This window comes from Quercus lobata, chromosome 4 (genome assembly GCF_001633185.2).
Source record: "Quercus lobata isolate SW786 chromosome 4, ValleyOak3.0 Primary Assembly, whole genome shotgun sequence".
Classification (NCBI taxonomy): domain Eukaryota; kingdom Viridiplantae; phylum Streptophyta; class Magnoliopsida; order Fagales; family Fagaceae; genus Quercus; species Quercus lobata.
Genome location: NC_044907.1, coordinates 9,478,069 through 9,494,622, shown reverse-complemented (window position 1 = coordinate 9,494,622; position 16,554 = coordinate 9,478,069). Strand labels below are relative to the sequence as shown.

Here is a 16,554-nt window from a genome sequence, read left to right as displayed (position 1 = left end):
CTTTGTATGGGTGATTGTCATTTGGGTACTTCAATTCCAGCTTGGCTTAAATCACAGAAGAAGCTCAAGCATCTAGACTTCTCATATGCTTGCATTTCAGGTTCCATCCCCAGCTGGTTTTGGGAAACTATTTCTAATTTAACACTGCTAAATGTTTCTTTCAATCAACTACTACATGGCCAGCTACCAAGTCCATTAATGGCCTGTTTAGATGAAGGGTGGAAGGAGGGGAGTGGAGTAGAATTGATTAAAAATAAGCTAATTTTGTACTAAATCTACTCTACTCACTCTCTCTCCCCCTCAATCCAAACAAACCATAAATGTAGCTTTCCATGCATTCATTGATTTGAGTTCCAACCTCTTTGAAGGACTTACTCCTTTTCTACTTGGTGAGATTGAATTCCTAAATCTCTCCAACGATACGTTTTCTAGTCCTATCCTAGGGGATATAGGTGCTTCCATGTCAAAATTATGGTTTCTCTCTCTTTCAATTGGATTTTGGTATTAATTGTAAAAATCATTTGAGATCTGCAAAAATCGGTTAGACTCAATTTCCCATGGCTTAGTTTCCTAAATAGTTTCCAAAACATGCTAACTAATGAAATTGTTAGCAAAATGGTGTTAAATTGCTAAAAAAGACCGGGAAGAGAGAGATAATGAATGGAACAGAGAATGTGGTGAGTGTAACTGGAGCCTCCGGTTACATAGCTTCATGGTTGGTCAAGCTCTTGCTCCAACGTGGATACACTGTCAAAGCCACTGTTCGTGACCCAATTCAGTATAGACAGTCTCTCTCTCTCTTTCTCTCTCAAATTTGGTTTCTTTCAGTTTCAGTTGCATCCAACACTATTTTGGCATGCTTTAAATTATGGGTTTGGTTCAACTTTTTCAATTTGACACATCTATCTTTGGATGTGTCAAAATGTTGCCTTTTTTAGCTAAATAAAATGTTGTCCCTTTTATTAAGCTAGTAGATACCAATTTCATAAGTAATCTATACAATTTACTTATTTCCTTCCTTTGAGTTTAAATTCATGGGATAGTTTTGACAATTGATAACTTTTATTTTTGAAAACAGTACTTTAAATGATAGTTTCTTGAAAATTGGGGTTTGGGGACGGAGAGAGTATCAGGGATATTATTTTCCATTTATATATAAAAAAAAAAAAAGGGTTTCTGAAAAGTTCAGTGTCAAGGGTTAACCAAGGGATTGGTCTAGAGGTTTTCAGGCCATCCATGAGGTTCTGTTTCAATTTTTGTTCTAAAGAAGTATTTTATGATGTTAAAGTAAGACAAATATTGGTTTGACTGCAATAAAAAAGTAGTTTCTGGAAACCAAAATGCAAAAAGATTTGAAGTAGGAAGGAAAAGCTTGAAAAGAAAAAGCACCAAGTTTTCACTTTCTCACTTGGGCAGGGTTATTATAACGTATCTTTGAATGTTTTGGCAATCATCATTCAGAATTTCAAGCAACAGTTACCACTGTTTCAAACACATAATTACCTGTCATTACTTACTTTTTTACTTGACCCTATCATTACTTTCACTTTATAACAAAATGTTAAGAATCTAATATAGTTGCTTTCTAGAAAAAGGAAAAATGCCTAAGCAAAAGATCCAACTTTTAGAGTTTTTTTTTTCCTTTGATGGATGTTTGATACCCAAGTAAAAAGAAATACTTTGTGCACCACAGGAAGAAATTCCTGCTATGTTATATCTGTGAGTACATACTTTAAAAAAAAAAAAAAAAAAAAAAAAACCCTTCAGATGTCTTCTTTTAGTGGTGTCCTAAAGGACCTAAACCAAAGTCAGCCCCTACAGGCACATCACAATTACATCTATCTGAGGTGGCAATTTAGGTTCAACTTCATGTACATTGCAACAATACCATTGTTTGTGGATTGAAGGCCTAATACCATCCAACATCGGTAGATGTCATGAAAGGGCTGGAGACCTTGCAAGTTGCAACACTTAAAATATTTTATTTGTCATTTCTCTAGTTTTTACAAGCTTGTCATATAAGAATGCACTGAAAGATAACATGCCAGACAATAGTTGTTTCCCATCACCATATAGCTGTCAAGCTCAAGTATTGGCCGTAATGGTAAATCTGTAATTCCAGGACTTAGAGTGTGCATATTCCACTTGTTAAATGCATGAAAAAGGCTTCTGTGTTATAAATAGACCAACAAATAAGTGTCTGGTGAAAAATAATTATGCTTGATTAGTGATAAGTAGCAGTATTGCTTTTCCTAATAAGTAAATCAGTAAGGCATTTTTTTATAGTTCTTTTCATGTATGTTACAATATGTTTACTAAGAAATCATTTTTCCACGAGTTTGCATAAAAGGATAAAGATAGTGTGAACTCTCATTCTAAGGGTATTATTCATCTTGATTAACCATTTTGGATGTTGAAGGAAAAAAAATCAATGTTTGTATATGTATATTACTTGAAAGTGTCGTTGTTGAACTTTCATAATTCACTAGTTATGTTTGTATATTCCATAGATGATCCAAAGAAAACAGACCGCTTACTTGTGCTTGATGGAGCAAAGGAGAGACTTAAAGTTGTTCAAGGCAAATTTACTGGAAGAAGGATCATTTGATTCTGTAGTTGATGAATGTGTAGGTGTGTTTCATACAGCGTCACCTGTTTTTCTTGCAGCCAGTGACCCACAGGTTCATCTTATAGCGTTTTTTTTTTTTCCTTGAAGCAAACTCAATCAGTTAATATATTGTTCCAATTTTGCTGTAAATATGGTGATATTCACATTCTTGCTTCTTTTTGTCCGGTTGGTGCTCCATGTTGCTTGAATCAATTTACAACAACTTAGAGTAACATGCATGATTACTTGATTTAGTAATCTGTGATTCTTACTTTGTGCCCGTGCCTTGGCCAACATTTCAAAGGTTGTGATGTTGATTTTATTGAAGCAAATAGAGTTTGGGGGTAAAAAGTGAAAGCCAAATTGAGCAAGTAGAGTTGACTTTGGAGAGAAGAATTGGCAAGCCTTAATACTGAGTAGTGTGCTAAATAAAAAAGCTCCAAAAAAGAAAAGTTATATGGTATGGTTTACTCTCCTACTGTAGATAGATAGTGTGTGGAGGCAAAGGTCCCAATGGTTTCATTCTTACAAAATTCTCATTCCAAGGTGGTGGCAACCAAAACTGTTTGAAAAGTTAAATGGGATTAGTTTTGATTGCTTAATTTTCCACTTTTTCCCATGTTTCAGGCAGAGTTGATTGATCCAGCAGTGAAGGGAACACTTAATGTTCTTAAATCATGTTCAAAATTTTCTTCTATCAAGAGAGTTATTGTAACGTCTTCAATTGCTGCAATCATGTGCAGCAGAAAACCTCTTACCCCTGATGTGATTTAAAATGAAACTTGGTTTTCTGATCCAGTTACTTGTGAGGAATCAAAGGGGTGCATAGGTTCTACTCCCTGAATTCTTAGTATCCCTTGTTATATTTATCCTATATAGAAACTCTTATATTTTAATTTAAACACTTTAATTGGATGTTTGTTCATATGTATGAATACTACTGACAAAAATCATTCTTGTAGTCCTTCATTCATATTGCGGATATGGTAGAATTCTTTTAGGATCTTCACTGTTTTAGATACATTTTAAAAGATCTACATGATACAGTTAGTCATTGCAGTGAAGTTGGATAGATTCACATTCTCATGATAATATTAAACAACTTTTAAAGTAGAATATAATAGATAATGCATTGTTTTTGGTCCTGAACTTAACCCTGGAAGAATCTCTCTCATTTAAAGTTCTTTTTTTTTTTTTTTTTGGTTTCAGCTTTGGTATATGCTCTCAAAAACATTGGCTGAGGAGGCTGCTTGAAATTTGCTAAAGAGAATGGGATTGACATGATAACAATGAATCCAGGGCCTGTTATTGGTCCTCTCTTACAGTCAACTACTACATTCAGTGTGGACACAATTCTGAATCTCATAAATGGTACTCTTTGCAACCCATAAGGATATTGTGTATTTTCTATTCTACTACATGACTTTTAAATGTTCAAGTATCTGTTTTGCTCAATCTCAGAAAGACAACAAAAAGTACAGAATTAGTTCTTTTGGTGTTTGAACTGCCTTATCTAATAAGGTAGCATATGTTCTAAGCATAATAAGTATTGATATAGGGCTATAAATTGTAAGTGCTGGAAAATTTTCTCTAATACTAGGAACCTTGGATCTAATATTCTAACTTCCTGGTTTGGTTGTTTGAATGAACAATAACTGTATCAATAGTCGCGCTAGGTAAATGTTCGTATGTTCCTGATATTTTGTTATGATAAAAGGTTTATTTCTTGGGATACCTTATGCTACCATTTTTTCCCCTATTCATTACTGAAATCTAGTTCTAATAATATGGAATGTAAATCAATTATAAAGAAAAAAAAAAGGTGAAATCACACCTGATTTTTTGAGAATGCACCTGAATTCAACCATTTTGACCTGCAAAGTGCCCCGCCTGAAATACATAGATCAGGATTATCCTATATTCCGTGGATAGAAATAACTTGTCTCAAATACAGTGCTCAACAATGTGCTTTTTAGCAGATATTTAAATTGTATAATCTTTGTTGATATTAGAGACGTGGCAAATGCACATATTCAAGCATTTGAGACTCCATCTGCTAGTGGCCGATATTGTTTAGTTGGAAGAGTTACACCCCATTCTGAGATTCTCAAGATATTGGGTGAACTTTTCCCTGCTTTGTTCCCAACCCAAAAGTGAGTTATGTTACTTACGTGGTATGGAATGTTCCTCTTTGGTGCCATAGACAGAGGCAACTAGGTTCAGTTTGCATGTTTTACTGTTCCCTGCGAGGTTATGTTGCTTGTTTTTGATTTACTGGTTCTCTTTATATCTGACAAGCTGTTCCCATCAAGCAACAGATCAGAAAGAAGCCATGCCCAACGATTTTTCTAGATCTTTTTCGATTTCCCTCCAACATTCTTTAGCTGTCAAATACCCCGGTAACATTGAAGTTTTTTTTAGTTTATATGATAATAATTCTGACTCATTACAGGAAAAAGTAGCATGGGTACTTTGATCGTGGTAGACGCATGTTATTAGGAATAGTTAGAACTTCTTCATTAATTTGTTAGAAAAGAATTGTGCCAGGGACATTTAAGTATAAAACTGGATATTACAACATGTCTCATAGATTAGGCACTATATTTACAAAGTTTCTGTTGATGCTGGAGAATGAAAACTACAGGAGTTGGCCATATTTCCACTGAGATTTAGAATGGTTGAAGCAAAAATCTGTGAAATAACTTTAAGCTGTCTGAGGAAAGCTGAAGAAAGACAACACAGTTTGGGATTGTACATAGAAAACTAGTGATGAATATTGACCCAAGGGCAGAGGAAGGCAACAATGAGTAGATTAGCCCATGGTTCAACTACTATTTACCATGGATAGTGCTGTGTGGTGAAAAGGTATTCTTGTAACTGGGCCTACCTAAGATATGACATGAGGCTCTAATTAGATTCATCAATTTGGTAATGCCACTAGGATTATGATATGATTTCCAGGAGCTATGATGTCAGTGAGAGCACAATATTTGCTTCTTTGAATGGTTTCTGTAACTTGTGATGTAACGTAGATTCTAAGACGTTTTGACCCCTGAAACAGAAACCTGAAGTATTTCCCCCCTCTTGGGATTCAATTGGTTTGCAGCTGCCAGCTTTGATGTCTAAAGCCTGAAATTTATTTCAAGGCACTGCAAACCTGTCATTCAATGGTACATGGTCTGTAAGAGTAGCATTCTGGCCAAAGGAATATTTTTCTTCTGTAATATAATCTGTCAATATGTTCTTGAATAGAATGCTTGAGATTGTCGGATATCTTTTTAATTTGTGTATGTTGCAACTGTGTTGCAGAAAAAGTGAAAGGCACAAGTTATCATAAAATCGTTTGTACACTTGCAATTTTTGGGAGTATATGCAAGGAAGTGCATATAGAACGATGTTTTTCAGTAATGTCTAATGTTCTTTTTTTGTAAGTAGTAATGTCTAATGTTGTCAAAGGGGTTACAATTATGATTCAACTGTCCGTATAGAAAAGAAAAAAAAAAGGATAAATTTTTTTTGTTTACAAATTTGCCTATCTTGATGATGACAATGTGTTCCATTATCCACTTCATGCATCAAATTTTTCTATACATCACAAAGTTTGAAGAATAGTAAATTGTGTCTTTTCATGGCAGACCTGAAGATGACAAGCCACCTGTGCCGACATTCAAGGTATCCCAGGAGAAAGCAAGAAGCTTGGGTATTAACTTCATTCCTTTGGAGGTAAGTCTCAAGGACTTGATTGAAAGCTTAGAGGAGAAGGGCTTACTCAGTTTCTGAATTATGCGTTGTCTTAAAGAAAGTGATATAAGTATATGCAAATAAATGTTATCTTAACTCTTAAGACTCAGTTTCCTTGCATTGAACTTTATTTTCTCATATTGAATGTTCCATAATTTTAATATTTATATATTATTTTGGAAACTATGTTAGCTGGCACAATATGTAAATCAACTTCTCTTGAAGTTAGAATTCAAGTCTTTTGTACAGATTGAACATTTGAACTAAACAATTTTTTTTAGTTCCTTAGTCTAGAATCTAGATATATGAAGATGTCTCAATAACTAGCTTATTAGGTTAATGAACAATCTGCCAATTCACACTTCTGATTTCTGGGAATGTAAATTTTTACGTAAGTGGGAGATTAATTTGCAAAAACATTTTGAAGGAAATGTTCCCATATGGATAGCATATGCAATTGAACCAGATACTAAGAAAATCCATTTTAAGAGATGATCATATGGCTTGGAATGTTTGTGGATCTCACAAGTAGAAAATCATTACCAAATACCCCTTACATACTCACAAATCAAATGCTATAACCTCGAAAATGTTGCCAAGGAGGGATTGCTTTCTATATTCTTGGTTTTTAGATATAGTTTTTAAAGAAAAGCTGTTTCAAATTTTCAATGCTTCATTATGCTTTTTCTCTTTACCATTCTTTCCCGCAGTTCCTTATTACTCATTATGCACTTTAAGAAGATACACAGCCCTTATGAATCTTTGTGAGTGCTAGAACTTAGCTAATGACAAGCATATTCTGATGGTTGCTATTTGGACAGAGTTTGGCGGCAAACTTGTTTGTAGCTTAAGGGTGTGTTTAGATACCGCTTATTTTGCTGAAAACTGAAAACTAAAAACACTGTAGTAAAATAATTTTTAAATATATGAATAGTGTCATAACCCATTTTTAATGAAAGTTTTGTTGAAAAAAGAGGTTTGTGGATCTTGTGAATAGTGCACGGGACCTATTGGAAAAGCAAAATAGTTGTTGAAATGTGTTTCTCAAAAAAATAAAAAAATAAAAAAATATGTCAAAACGCAGACACTAGTTCAAATCATCAGTATCCAAACGGGTACTAAGTCTACCAGTCCCCTCAACTTTTTTTTTTATTGGATGTGAATTTTGACTAATCTACTGTTACATTACTATTTCTTCTTATATATTTCATGCTTACAAAATTTTTGGTAAATTAAAAATCAATAGCTATATCATCATTAAATATTTAAATTTCAAGTTTTTATAGTTTAATATTATGCGTAAAAAATAAATTTATAGATCGAATAGTAAATAACATCCGATTGGCATGAAATTTGATATGTGTGTTAAAAAAACATCAAGTAATTCAATAGTTAGATTTTTAAACTATATAATCATGTTAATTTTTTTTTAGTGCAAAATTTATAACCAAACTTTGTCTTATTATTTTGACTGTCATGAGGTTCACAATCAATCCAAATCATGAACTTAATGTAATCTCAGTCCACCACAATGTCAGATTCGCGTATAAGAAAATAGGTCCAAATTTTCAATGTCATGTCAATAAAACACACTTACCGGCCAGCACCAGTTTTCATTTATTTTATTAGCCTTTATCCTTGCAGATACCTATCTTTCATCTCTCGTCAATTTTGTAAATGTCCTTATCAATTGCAACTATGGTACCCAACATAAGATTTTAAAAGGTTGGTAAATAAGTCCAAAATAGTTTTAAAAGGGAAGAACATAAAAAGAAAAGACAATGTTTGGTTATAAGCTTGGCTACAATTCCTATTAAAAAAATTAATATAATTATGGGTCTATTTGGATACAGCTGAAAACTGAAAATTGAAATCGAAAATTAAGAAAAACTGTAGCAAAATAATTTTTAAATGTGTGAATAGTACCGTGAGATCCATTTTTAATGAAAAAGTTACTGAAAAGTGAAATTTGTGGGTCTGTAAATAGTACACGATGTGCACTGATTGACGGAAAAAAGTTAGAAAAGTCAAACTTTGCTGCTATTGTTCATTGAACAATGCATGAATAGTAGCCACAAGTCTCAAAAACGCATGAAAAAAAAAAGGAAAAACACAAACGTAGACACGCTGGAAATCAGCCCAATCCAAACCTACTCTATATATTTTGAAAATCTAACAGTTGGATTAAATGATTTTAATGTTCTTAACACACATGTCAAATTTTATGTCAATCGGATTTATTTACTATTTTGACCCATAAGTATATTTTTTATGCATAATTTTAAATTACAAAAATATGAAATTTAAACATTTGATTCATGACATAGCTATTGATCTTTGATTTTCTGAAAAGTTTGCAAGCTTGAAGAATATAAGAACAAAATATAATCTAATGGTCATCTAATAAAAAAAATATTAAGTGGAGTTCTAATTTTAGGCTACAATTGAGTTTGTAGCTAAATTTTGTCATAAAAAGAATTCTTGGGTCCCTCTTATTTGGTAATTCCAGCCACCTTCCAACAATTATTGAGTCCATCTTCCAACAGCTCAATTGATTGAAGTAATCACACCATGGTAATACTATGCAGCTAGAAAGCTACAATTGAGCTAACATAGTAAGAATAAATTGTGCAACACTCTCTATTTCTATGCACAAGGTCATCTTTTAAGCACCCTATAATCCTTGATAGTGTCTTAATTGGCAATACAGTAATTGAGGTATTGAAAGTGATCCTGAACTGATCTACCAGAAAGAACTAGTTATGTGAGAAGGGTGAAAAATTGAAAGAGAGATTTTTTTTTTTTTTTTTTTTTTTTTGAGAAGAAGAGAGAAATTGTTTGATTTGGAAGAAAAATGATAAAATAATTTATCAGAGTTATAGTGAATTTGACTACCATGTATCATATACATATACATCTAACACCCCAAATGCATACTATCTTTTTTCCTCACTCTGGGAGCATTCACATCAGGAATCTTTGAACTATTCCATTTTACCATCTTAAAAACTACTTTATCAATTATACCATATTATTTTACAATACACTCAACATCTCATTTCTTATTTATCTCATATATTCATTAAAATATTAATTTCACCAACTCTTTCTCTCTTTTCCTCTTCATAAAAAAAAAAATTAAAAATACCTAGCCAATATCACTAGGAAAAAAACAATATAAAAATGTATACAAGTTGGTACAATGCCATCATAAAAATAAGATGGCACTGTAGCACAATTGCAAATTTTTTTGCAATTGCAAGACTTTGCAAGACCGGGTAATGAGGAGTTTTGAAACACTAATGCTAAATATTACCAACATATGGCATATACAATTCTCAATGTGATGCTATTGTAGTTAATTTTACTTTTAAGAGGGTCTTATAAAATGACTTAAAAGTTATAATAGAGGCTAATTGGAACAAGGTTTTGGTTTATAACATTGTTTAAAAAAAAGGTGTTAAACCGACAATATTTTTACAATAAATCATAGACGTTAAGTTGTTGGTTTTAATTTGAACTTATCAAAACAACTTTTTTTATTAATTAATAATAATCTATAAGAACCTATCACTCAATATTTATTGAATGAAAATGTCAGGAAACGTATTATTCCGAAGAAAGTGTTGTGAAATATAGTATTTCTAAAAACAAATGTAGAGGGAAGGGAGATAGATGCTATTGGATATTCTCCTAATTAGCTTCTATCAATTTGGAGTAGCTTTGCGGAGGGAGAGAGAGAGAGGATCTGGAATAAAGGAGAAAAAGAAAAGGAAGTAGAAAAAAAAAGGGGAGGATAGAGATAGGAGTGAGTATAGGTGGGTGGTGGAAAAAAAAAAAAGGTATGGATGAGAGAAAGGAAAAATAATATAAAGAGTAAGAAATGACAATTGAGAAATCTTATCATAATTTTTTTATAATAAATTTTAAGTAATAAATTGTTATTAGTTAATATTTATGAGTAAAAAAAATAATTTCAATTGTGGGTTCAAATTACAACCAATAATAATTTTTTACATAAAATTTTGTTATGATTCTTGTGAAAGTATTGTAAAAAATAATTGTGAACGTAACATTTTTTATTAAAAAATATAATTGTTGAAAATAAATAGAGGAAGGATAAATAAAGATTAAAAAAAATAAAGAATGAATGAGGAAATAGTATTTAAATAAGATAAAAATATTTTTTGAAATATATATTTAAAAAAATAGATTAATTGTAAATGTCACTTTTTAATGTCAAAAATAACGAAAATTTAGACAGTCCTGCATTTGCTCTTTAGAATATGGGTTTTACTAAAACAATATAAAACTCATTTCTAGGTACTACAAAAAAAATAAAATAAAAAACACCCATTTCCATGGTGTCAGTGTCAGATACCTTTTCATTGTTGTAGGACATTCTAGGCACAAGTAACTTCAATCATTTTGCTCAAAAAAAAAAAAAAAAGTAACTTCAATCATTAACCAAAGCCACTCATGTTTCTCAAAAACAACAAAATAAGGCCACTCATCACTCGGTCCTGACTCGGACAAACACTATACCTGCTATCATCCCTCACCATAAAAGCACCAACACACACACTGACACACACACAACCGAGTCAATAGCTTCACACTAAAGCACACAGATACGCAGAGAGAGATAGAGAGAGAGAGAGTCACAGAGGGGATGAGCGGAGAGGAGAAGGTGGTGTGTGTGACTGGAGCTTCGGGTTACATAGCATCATGGCTTGTCAAGCACCTGCTTCAACGTGGGTACACTGTAAAAGCTACAGTTCGTGATACAAGTCAGTGCCTCTCTCTCTCTCTCTCTCCAATTTGTATCAACCTGTTACTATGAACTGAAACTGCATACACTTTTTTAATTTAAGTTTTTTAACTTTACTTTTCATTCTTTAAGTTTTATATCTTTATTCAATTAGGTCTTTCATTCAATTTCGTTAAAAAATTGTCATTAAAAAATATTTAAAAAATCTGTAAAAATATTTATATAATTTTTTTTTCAAATTTTTTTTTCATTTTAAATAAATTTGAAACTTAAGAGAATTCAATTGAAAGAAAACAAAGTCAGAGGACTTAAATGAATTTTAATCAAATTTAAGGATGCAATTTGCATTTTAGCCTTTTTATTTATTTATTTTATCCACCAATGTATGGACTGTTATATTCTTTTAAATGGGGTGTCAGAATTGTAAAATTTTTTTGTTTAGATTTACAAAATCTAATTTTGAGACGATGAAATGAACAAAATTTAAAATGAGATAATCCTTTTTCCTAGTATCTGTAAACTATGCGCATACCTATCAATATGGTTATCTATGTTGTAATTGACTTTAGCTAAAATAGGAAATTGAATATAGTTTGGTTCTTAGCATTAACCCAACCAGGCCTGGCCTGACTCATCTTAGACATGACATTGATATATGTAATACAATTTAAGAAAAACCAAATTGACTTATACTTCATTTGATTGGGGTAAGTTTTATACACAACAAGCCGATCATGCTTTATTCAATTATAGGATTGCTTCCTTGGAATGGGAGCTACTCATGCACACCCATATAGGTTGTGGTAAATGACCCCAGCCACTTCATTTTGGGGCCAAAAGTGAGTAACAAATTGTCTGCATAGACCCACTGTGAAAAATGATACACTGGAAGTCTTTAATTTTTTGAAAATTTGTAACTTGCTTATCATGTGACCATAGTGAATCTGTGCACATGAAGTGCACACAAGTGGTGGTGCATCAACTATTCACTATTGTGTGTTGGATAAACTTATTGTCATACTAAATGATAGTCTTGGAACGATTCATCTTATATAGGATGAGACGGTATATGGACATGAACTTTTCTGACAACTTTGATGTGGTCGATTATGAGTGGCAGAAAAAAGGTTGTGAATCCATGTAAAAGTGATTGTCTATCACTCATAGTTGATCGCATCAAAGATGTGGTAAAATCTATGGCACAAAAATTGTGAACATAGAAGAACTAGTATGCGATCTAATAGTAGATTTTACTTGGTTTGGTCACAAACTCACAATCATATTGCATTGTAGGCACACTTATTCTTTACATTTTTTTTTTTTTTAATAATATGAATGAGATATATTATTAATAAGTAACAAAGTACAAAACCACACAGCTTAGCTCTAATCACTAACCAAAGGACTAACTTAAATCTTTCCAGAAACACATACAAATATCAGTGAGAGAGTACTACCTCACTCCACCAACAGCAAACACACTCAAGTTCTGTAACATAAGAAAACAGAACATCTTCAAAACAAACCACTGATCAATTCCCTGCTCAAGCTCTCTTATCAAGAACTTTTGTAGAAATACCCCACCCCAAGCATATGCCTCTGTTTAAGGCAGAGTTTTGAAATTCCCCATAGCAAGCACATAGTGCTTTTAACTTCACATTTTTCTTTCTTACCTTTATTTTTCATGCAGTCCTTGCTACTAATAATTTAGCCTTCCAATTGGAATTTATGCATATATATTCCACAGATGATCCAAAGAAAACAGAGCATTTACTTTCACTTGATGGGGCTAAAGAAAGACTTCAGTTATTCAAAGCAGATTTACTAGAAGAAGGATCTTTTGATTCTGCTGTTGATGGATGCCAAGGTGTTTTTCACACAGCATCCCCCGTTACTCTCTCTGCCAGTGACCCACAGGTTCATCCTGTATTGTTATTTATTGCCTTTGTGTAATGTATAATCAATATACTGTGATCATTTCTCTGTCAATATGGTGAATAATTTAAGGATCTCATACCAGCTGAACTGTTTTAGCAACATCTGATTCTTAAATGTTCAATACGTTAAAACAATATAGTGAAAACAGGGAAAATTGAGCAACAAAAATAAGCACTTAAACTTAACATTTTAGGGAAGCATTCTCAAGTCTTAATCCAGAAGTAGAGAGGACATTAAAGAAAATTGTTTTTAGTGTAGGTTTCTCTAATGCAGGGACTTTGGAGGGGATTCTTCTTTTTTTTTTTTTTTTGCTGATCATAAAGATTGTCAAAGAACTACTTCTATTTGCTAAAGGACTCCTCCACTCCTAAGAAGGATACCTAAGTCAATGCCTTCCGAAAAAATTATCAATTTGTATTCTAACTGCAGCTCAAAGAAACAGGATGTTTCATGCTTTCAACATTGTTGTCTGCAATTACATTTGTTTCCCCACATTGTTGCAACTGGAAAATTTTGAAAGTACTGTTTTTAGATTTAATTGCTAGATTGTTTCTAGAAATTATTCACAAAGACATTAGAGAAATTCTACAAAGTGACACAATAACAATATTGTTACATGATAAACTTGTCAAATGAACTGTATTCAGTTTATCCAATATTTTTCATAAATTTATTCTTATGGGACCTACTTTCACATTTTTTTATATTTCAGTCAGAATTAATTGATCCAGCAGTGAAGGGCACACTTAACGTTCTTCAATCATGTGCAAAAGTTCATTCTATCAAGAGAGTGATTGTAACATCTTCTATGGCTGCAGTTATGTTCAACAAAAAACCACTGACCCCTGATGTGGTTATTGACGAGACGTGGTTTTCGGATCCAATTGCTTGTGAGGAGTTGAAGGTATGCGTATTTCCTTTTAAGTGTATCTTTAATAGGACTATTATATAGCATTAATCTTAAAATAGTTTTAATGAAAGATCTATGATAATGTTTTGATGATGATTTACTAGAAAGTAGAAATGTAAGAGCTATAATATTTTGACTTTATATATCTAGTCCTACAAGTATAGCTGTTTTCTGAGAAACATTAGAGAATATCATCACAAGGTTTGTTAACTTGCTTTCTCTGTAAGAAATCCATGTCAGCATCTAGGCTCCTTTTACTATTTCTTGTAATCATACTTTTCTCAATATATATATATATATATATTTTTTAATGTAATTATAGTACCTAGTAATTATTTCACGTTCTAGAATCGGATATATGTTGAATTTATAGATTTCAATGTTTCCAAATGTAAACATAAATTTTATAGATTTCCATGCTGCTCTTAATCAAATCATAGACATATTACATATATTTTTTTTAGTCCTACATTTCATTCCTTTTTGACCAAGAAATGTTCCCATTTAATAGTTTGGGGTTTTTTCAGCAATGGTATATGATTGCAAAGACCTTGGCTGAGGAGGCTGCTTGGACATTTGCTAAAGAGAATGGTATAGACTTGGTAACAATAAATCCAGGCTTTGTAATTGGTCCACTCATTCAGCCAACTCTTACTTTTAGTCTTGAGGGGTTTCTGAAGATCATACATGGTACTCTTTTGCAACCAATGAGGACTACGTGTATTGTGTTTCTTTCTACATAAATTCTAAATATTCAAGTATGATTAGCATATCATATGCCAAATTAAAGTCATAACTGGTTTAGTGGATGAAGTAAGTATGATAGGTGTATATAGGCCTATTCCAGTACATTGTGAGTGCTACAACTTTTTAGAATACTATGAGTCTATGAGCATTGAGCTAACATTAGAACCTACTAGGTATTTTTTGAGTGGTAAGTGACCGTTTTACGAGACTCACTCCTTCTCCGGAAATTACTCGTCCTCTTTCTCACACGAGGCTTTACTTAATTCTAGTCCTCTTAACATGGAATGTAAAAATTTCTCTTTTACCTAGAGTTCATTTGAAAACAAGGAGGTTTTAAACTTGACCTTGATCTGCAAGTGCCAAGCCCACTAATGCCACCTGAAATGTATAGGTTGTGGTTCAACCTATGTTCCATGGATAAAAAAAGCTTCTATCTCAACATACGCAGCTTGAGAATATGCTTTATAACTTATATATATCTTGTACAATTTGAGGACGGTAATCAGCATCTACTAAATACAGGGTATACTGGCTATATAAGGTGAACTATTTCAACAATGATCTCCAAGCATATTCTTTTGATAAAATGGTCAACTGATCAAAATGAAAATTGTGTGTTTAACCATATTTGGCCTATTGAAATTTACTCTCTCTAGCTACATCGTTCCATATAATGCTATTGATTAACTTGTTCACTCCTTCCTTTGTGCAGGAACTCAAATATTCCCTGATGGAATATACAGACTTGTTGATGTTAGAGATGTTGCAAATGCACATATTCAGGCATTTGAGAATCCCGCTGCTAGTGGGAGATATTGTCTAGTTGGAGGAGTTACACACTATTCCGAAGTTTTCAAGATATTGCGCAAATTTTACCCTAGTTTGCGACTTCCTGAAAAGTGAGTTATTTATTTGCATGATATTGAATGTCCCTTATTGGTGCCATTTTGTAACTGACAAGTATGACTCAAGTGGAATACATGCTTCATTTAACTAAATGATTAGTTCAATTAATAATTTTCTTTTGTCAAATAAATTTTTCTTTTAAAAAATTGCTTTTGTCACCCATAGTAATTGTTCTTACACATCACAAAGGTTGGAGAAGAGTCAATTTTATCTTTCATTTTTGGCAGAAGTGAAGATGACAAGCCTTTGCAGCCATTATACAAGATATCCCAAGACAAGGCCATAAGTTTGGGTATTAACTTCATTCCTTTGGAAGTGAGTGTTAGGGACACTATTGAAAGCTTTAAGGAGAATGGCATCATCACCATTTGAATTATGTTATTAAAATGGAAGTGATGCTGATAAGTACAAATAAATTGTGTATTGCTCATCTTGACTGGTGTTTGTTGGGCTTAAATGTTCCCATTGTATTAAGATTTATAAACGGTAATGCTTTTGGAAATATTTTAGCTATGCAACTTATAAATCAAGTTTCACTCAATCAGAAATGAGACATTGAATTTGATCTTTGTTGTTTGGGTTTGGTCTTCGTGGTTTGATCTTTCTGGAGCCTTTGTTGTTTCTTCTTCAATGTGATCTATGTGGGTTTGTTGTTTCTTCTTCGTGGGTTTGATCTTTGTTTCTTTGTGGGTTTGATCTTCGTGGTTTGTGATTTTTGTTTGGGTTTGTTGTTTCTTCTTCGCGGGTTTGATCTTCGTGGTTTGTGATTTTTGTTTAAGTTGGTTGTTTCTTCTTCGTGGGTTTGATCTTCCTTTCTTGATAGGTTTGATCTTCGTGGTTCGTTGGGTTTGAGCTTTGTTTCTTTGTGGGTTTGATCTTCGTGGTTTCTATTTGGGTTGTTCTTCATGGTCTTTCGGGAACTTTGTCCAAGTC

The 16,554-nt window shown here is 32.6% G+C and overlaps 1 protein-coding gene and 1 pseudogene across 1 annotated transcript; both read left to right on the top strand.

The window, feature by feature from the left end:
• Positions 1-656: 656 nt before the first annotated feature.
• LOC115984544 lies at positions 657-6,399 on the top strand (annotated as a pseudogene).
• A 4,417-nt stretch (positions 6,400-10,816) lies between these two features.
• On the top strand, positions 10,817-16,188 carry LOC115986507 (tetraketide alpha-pyrone reductase 1-like). Its single transcript, XM_031109618.1, has 6 exons — positions 10,817-11,139; positions 12,868-13,037; positions 13,771-13,962; positions 14,496-14,658; positions 15,428-15,614; positions 15,849-16,188. The coding sequence occupies exons 1-6, from the start codon at positions 11,022-11,024 to the stop codon at positions 15,991-15,993; spliced, it is 975 nt and encodes a 324-aa protein (XP_030965478.1). The 5' UTR covers positions 10,817-11,021; the 3' UTR covers positions 15,994-16,188.
• Positions 16,189-16,554: the final 366 nt, after the last annotated feature.

Excerpts from the sequence above, each read along its gene's own strand:
- LOC115986507 (XM_031109618.1), top strand. The coding sequence starts at position 11,022 with ATGAGCGGAGAGGAGAAGGTGGTGTGTGTGACTGGAGCTTCGGGTTAC. Across the intron at positions 11,140-12,867 it reads AGCTACAGTTCGTGATACAA|ATGATCCAAAGAAAACAGAG; the intron begins GTCAGTGCCTCT and ends TATATTCCACAG. Across the intron at positions 13,963-14,495 it reads TTGCTTGTGAGGAGTTGAAG|CAATGGTATATGATTGCAAA; the intron begins GTATGCGTATTT and ends GGGTTTTTTCAG.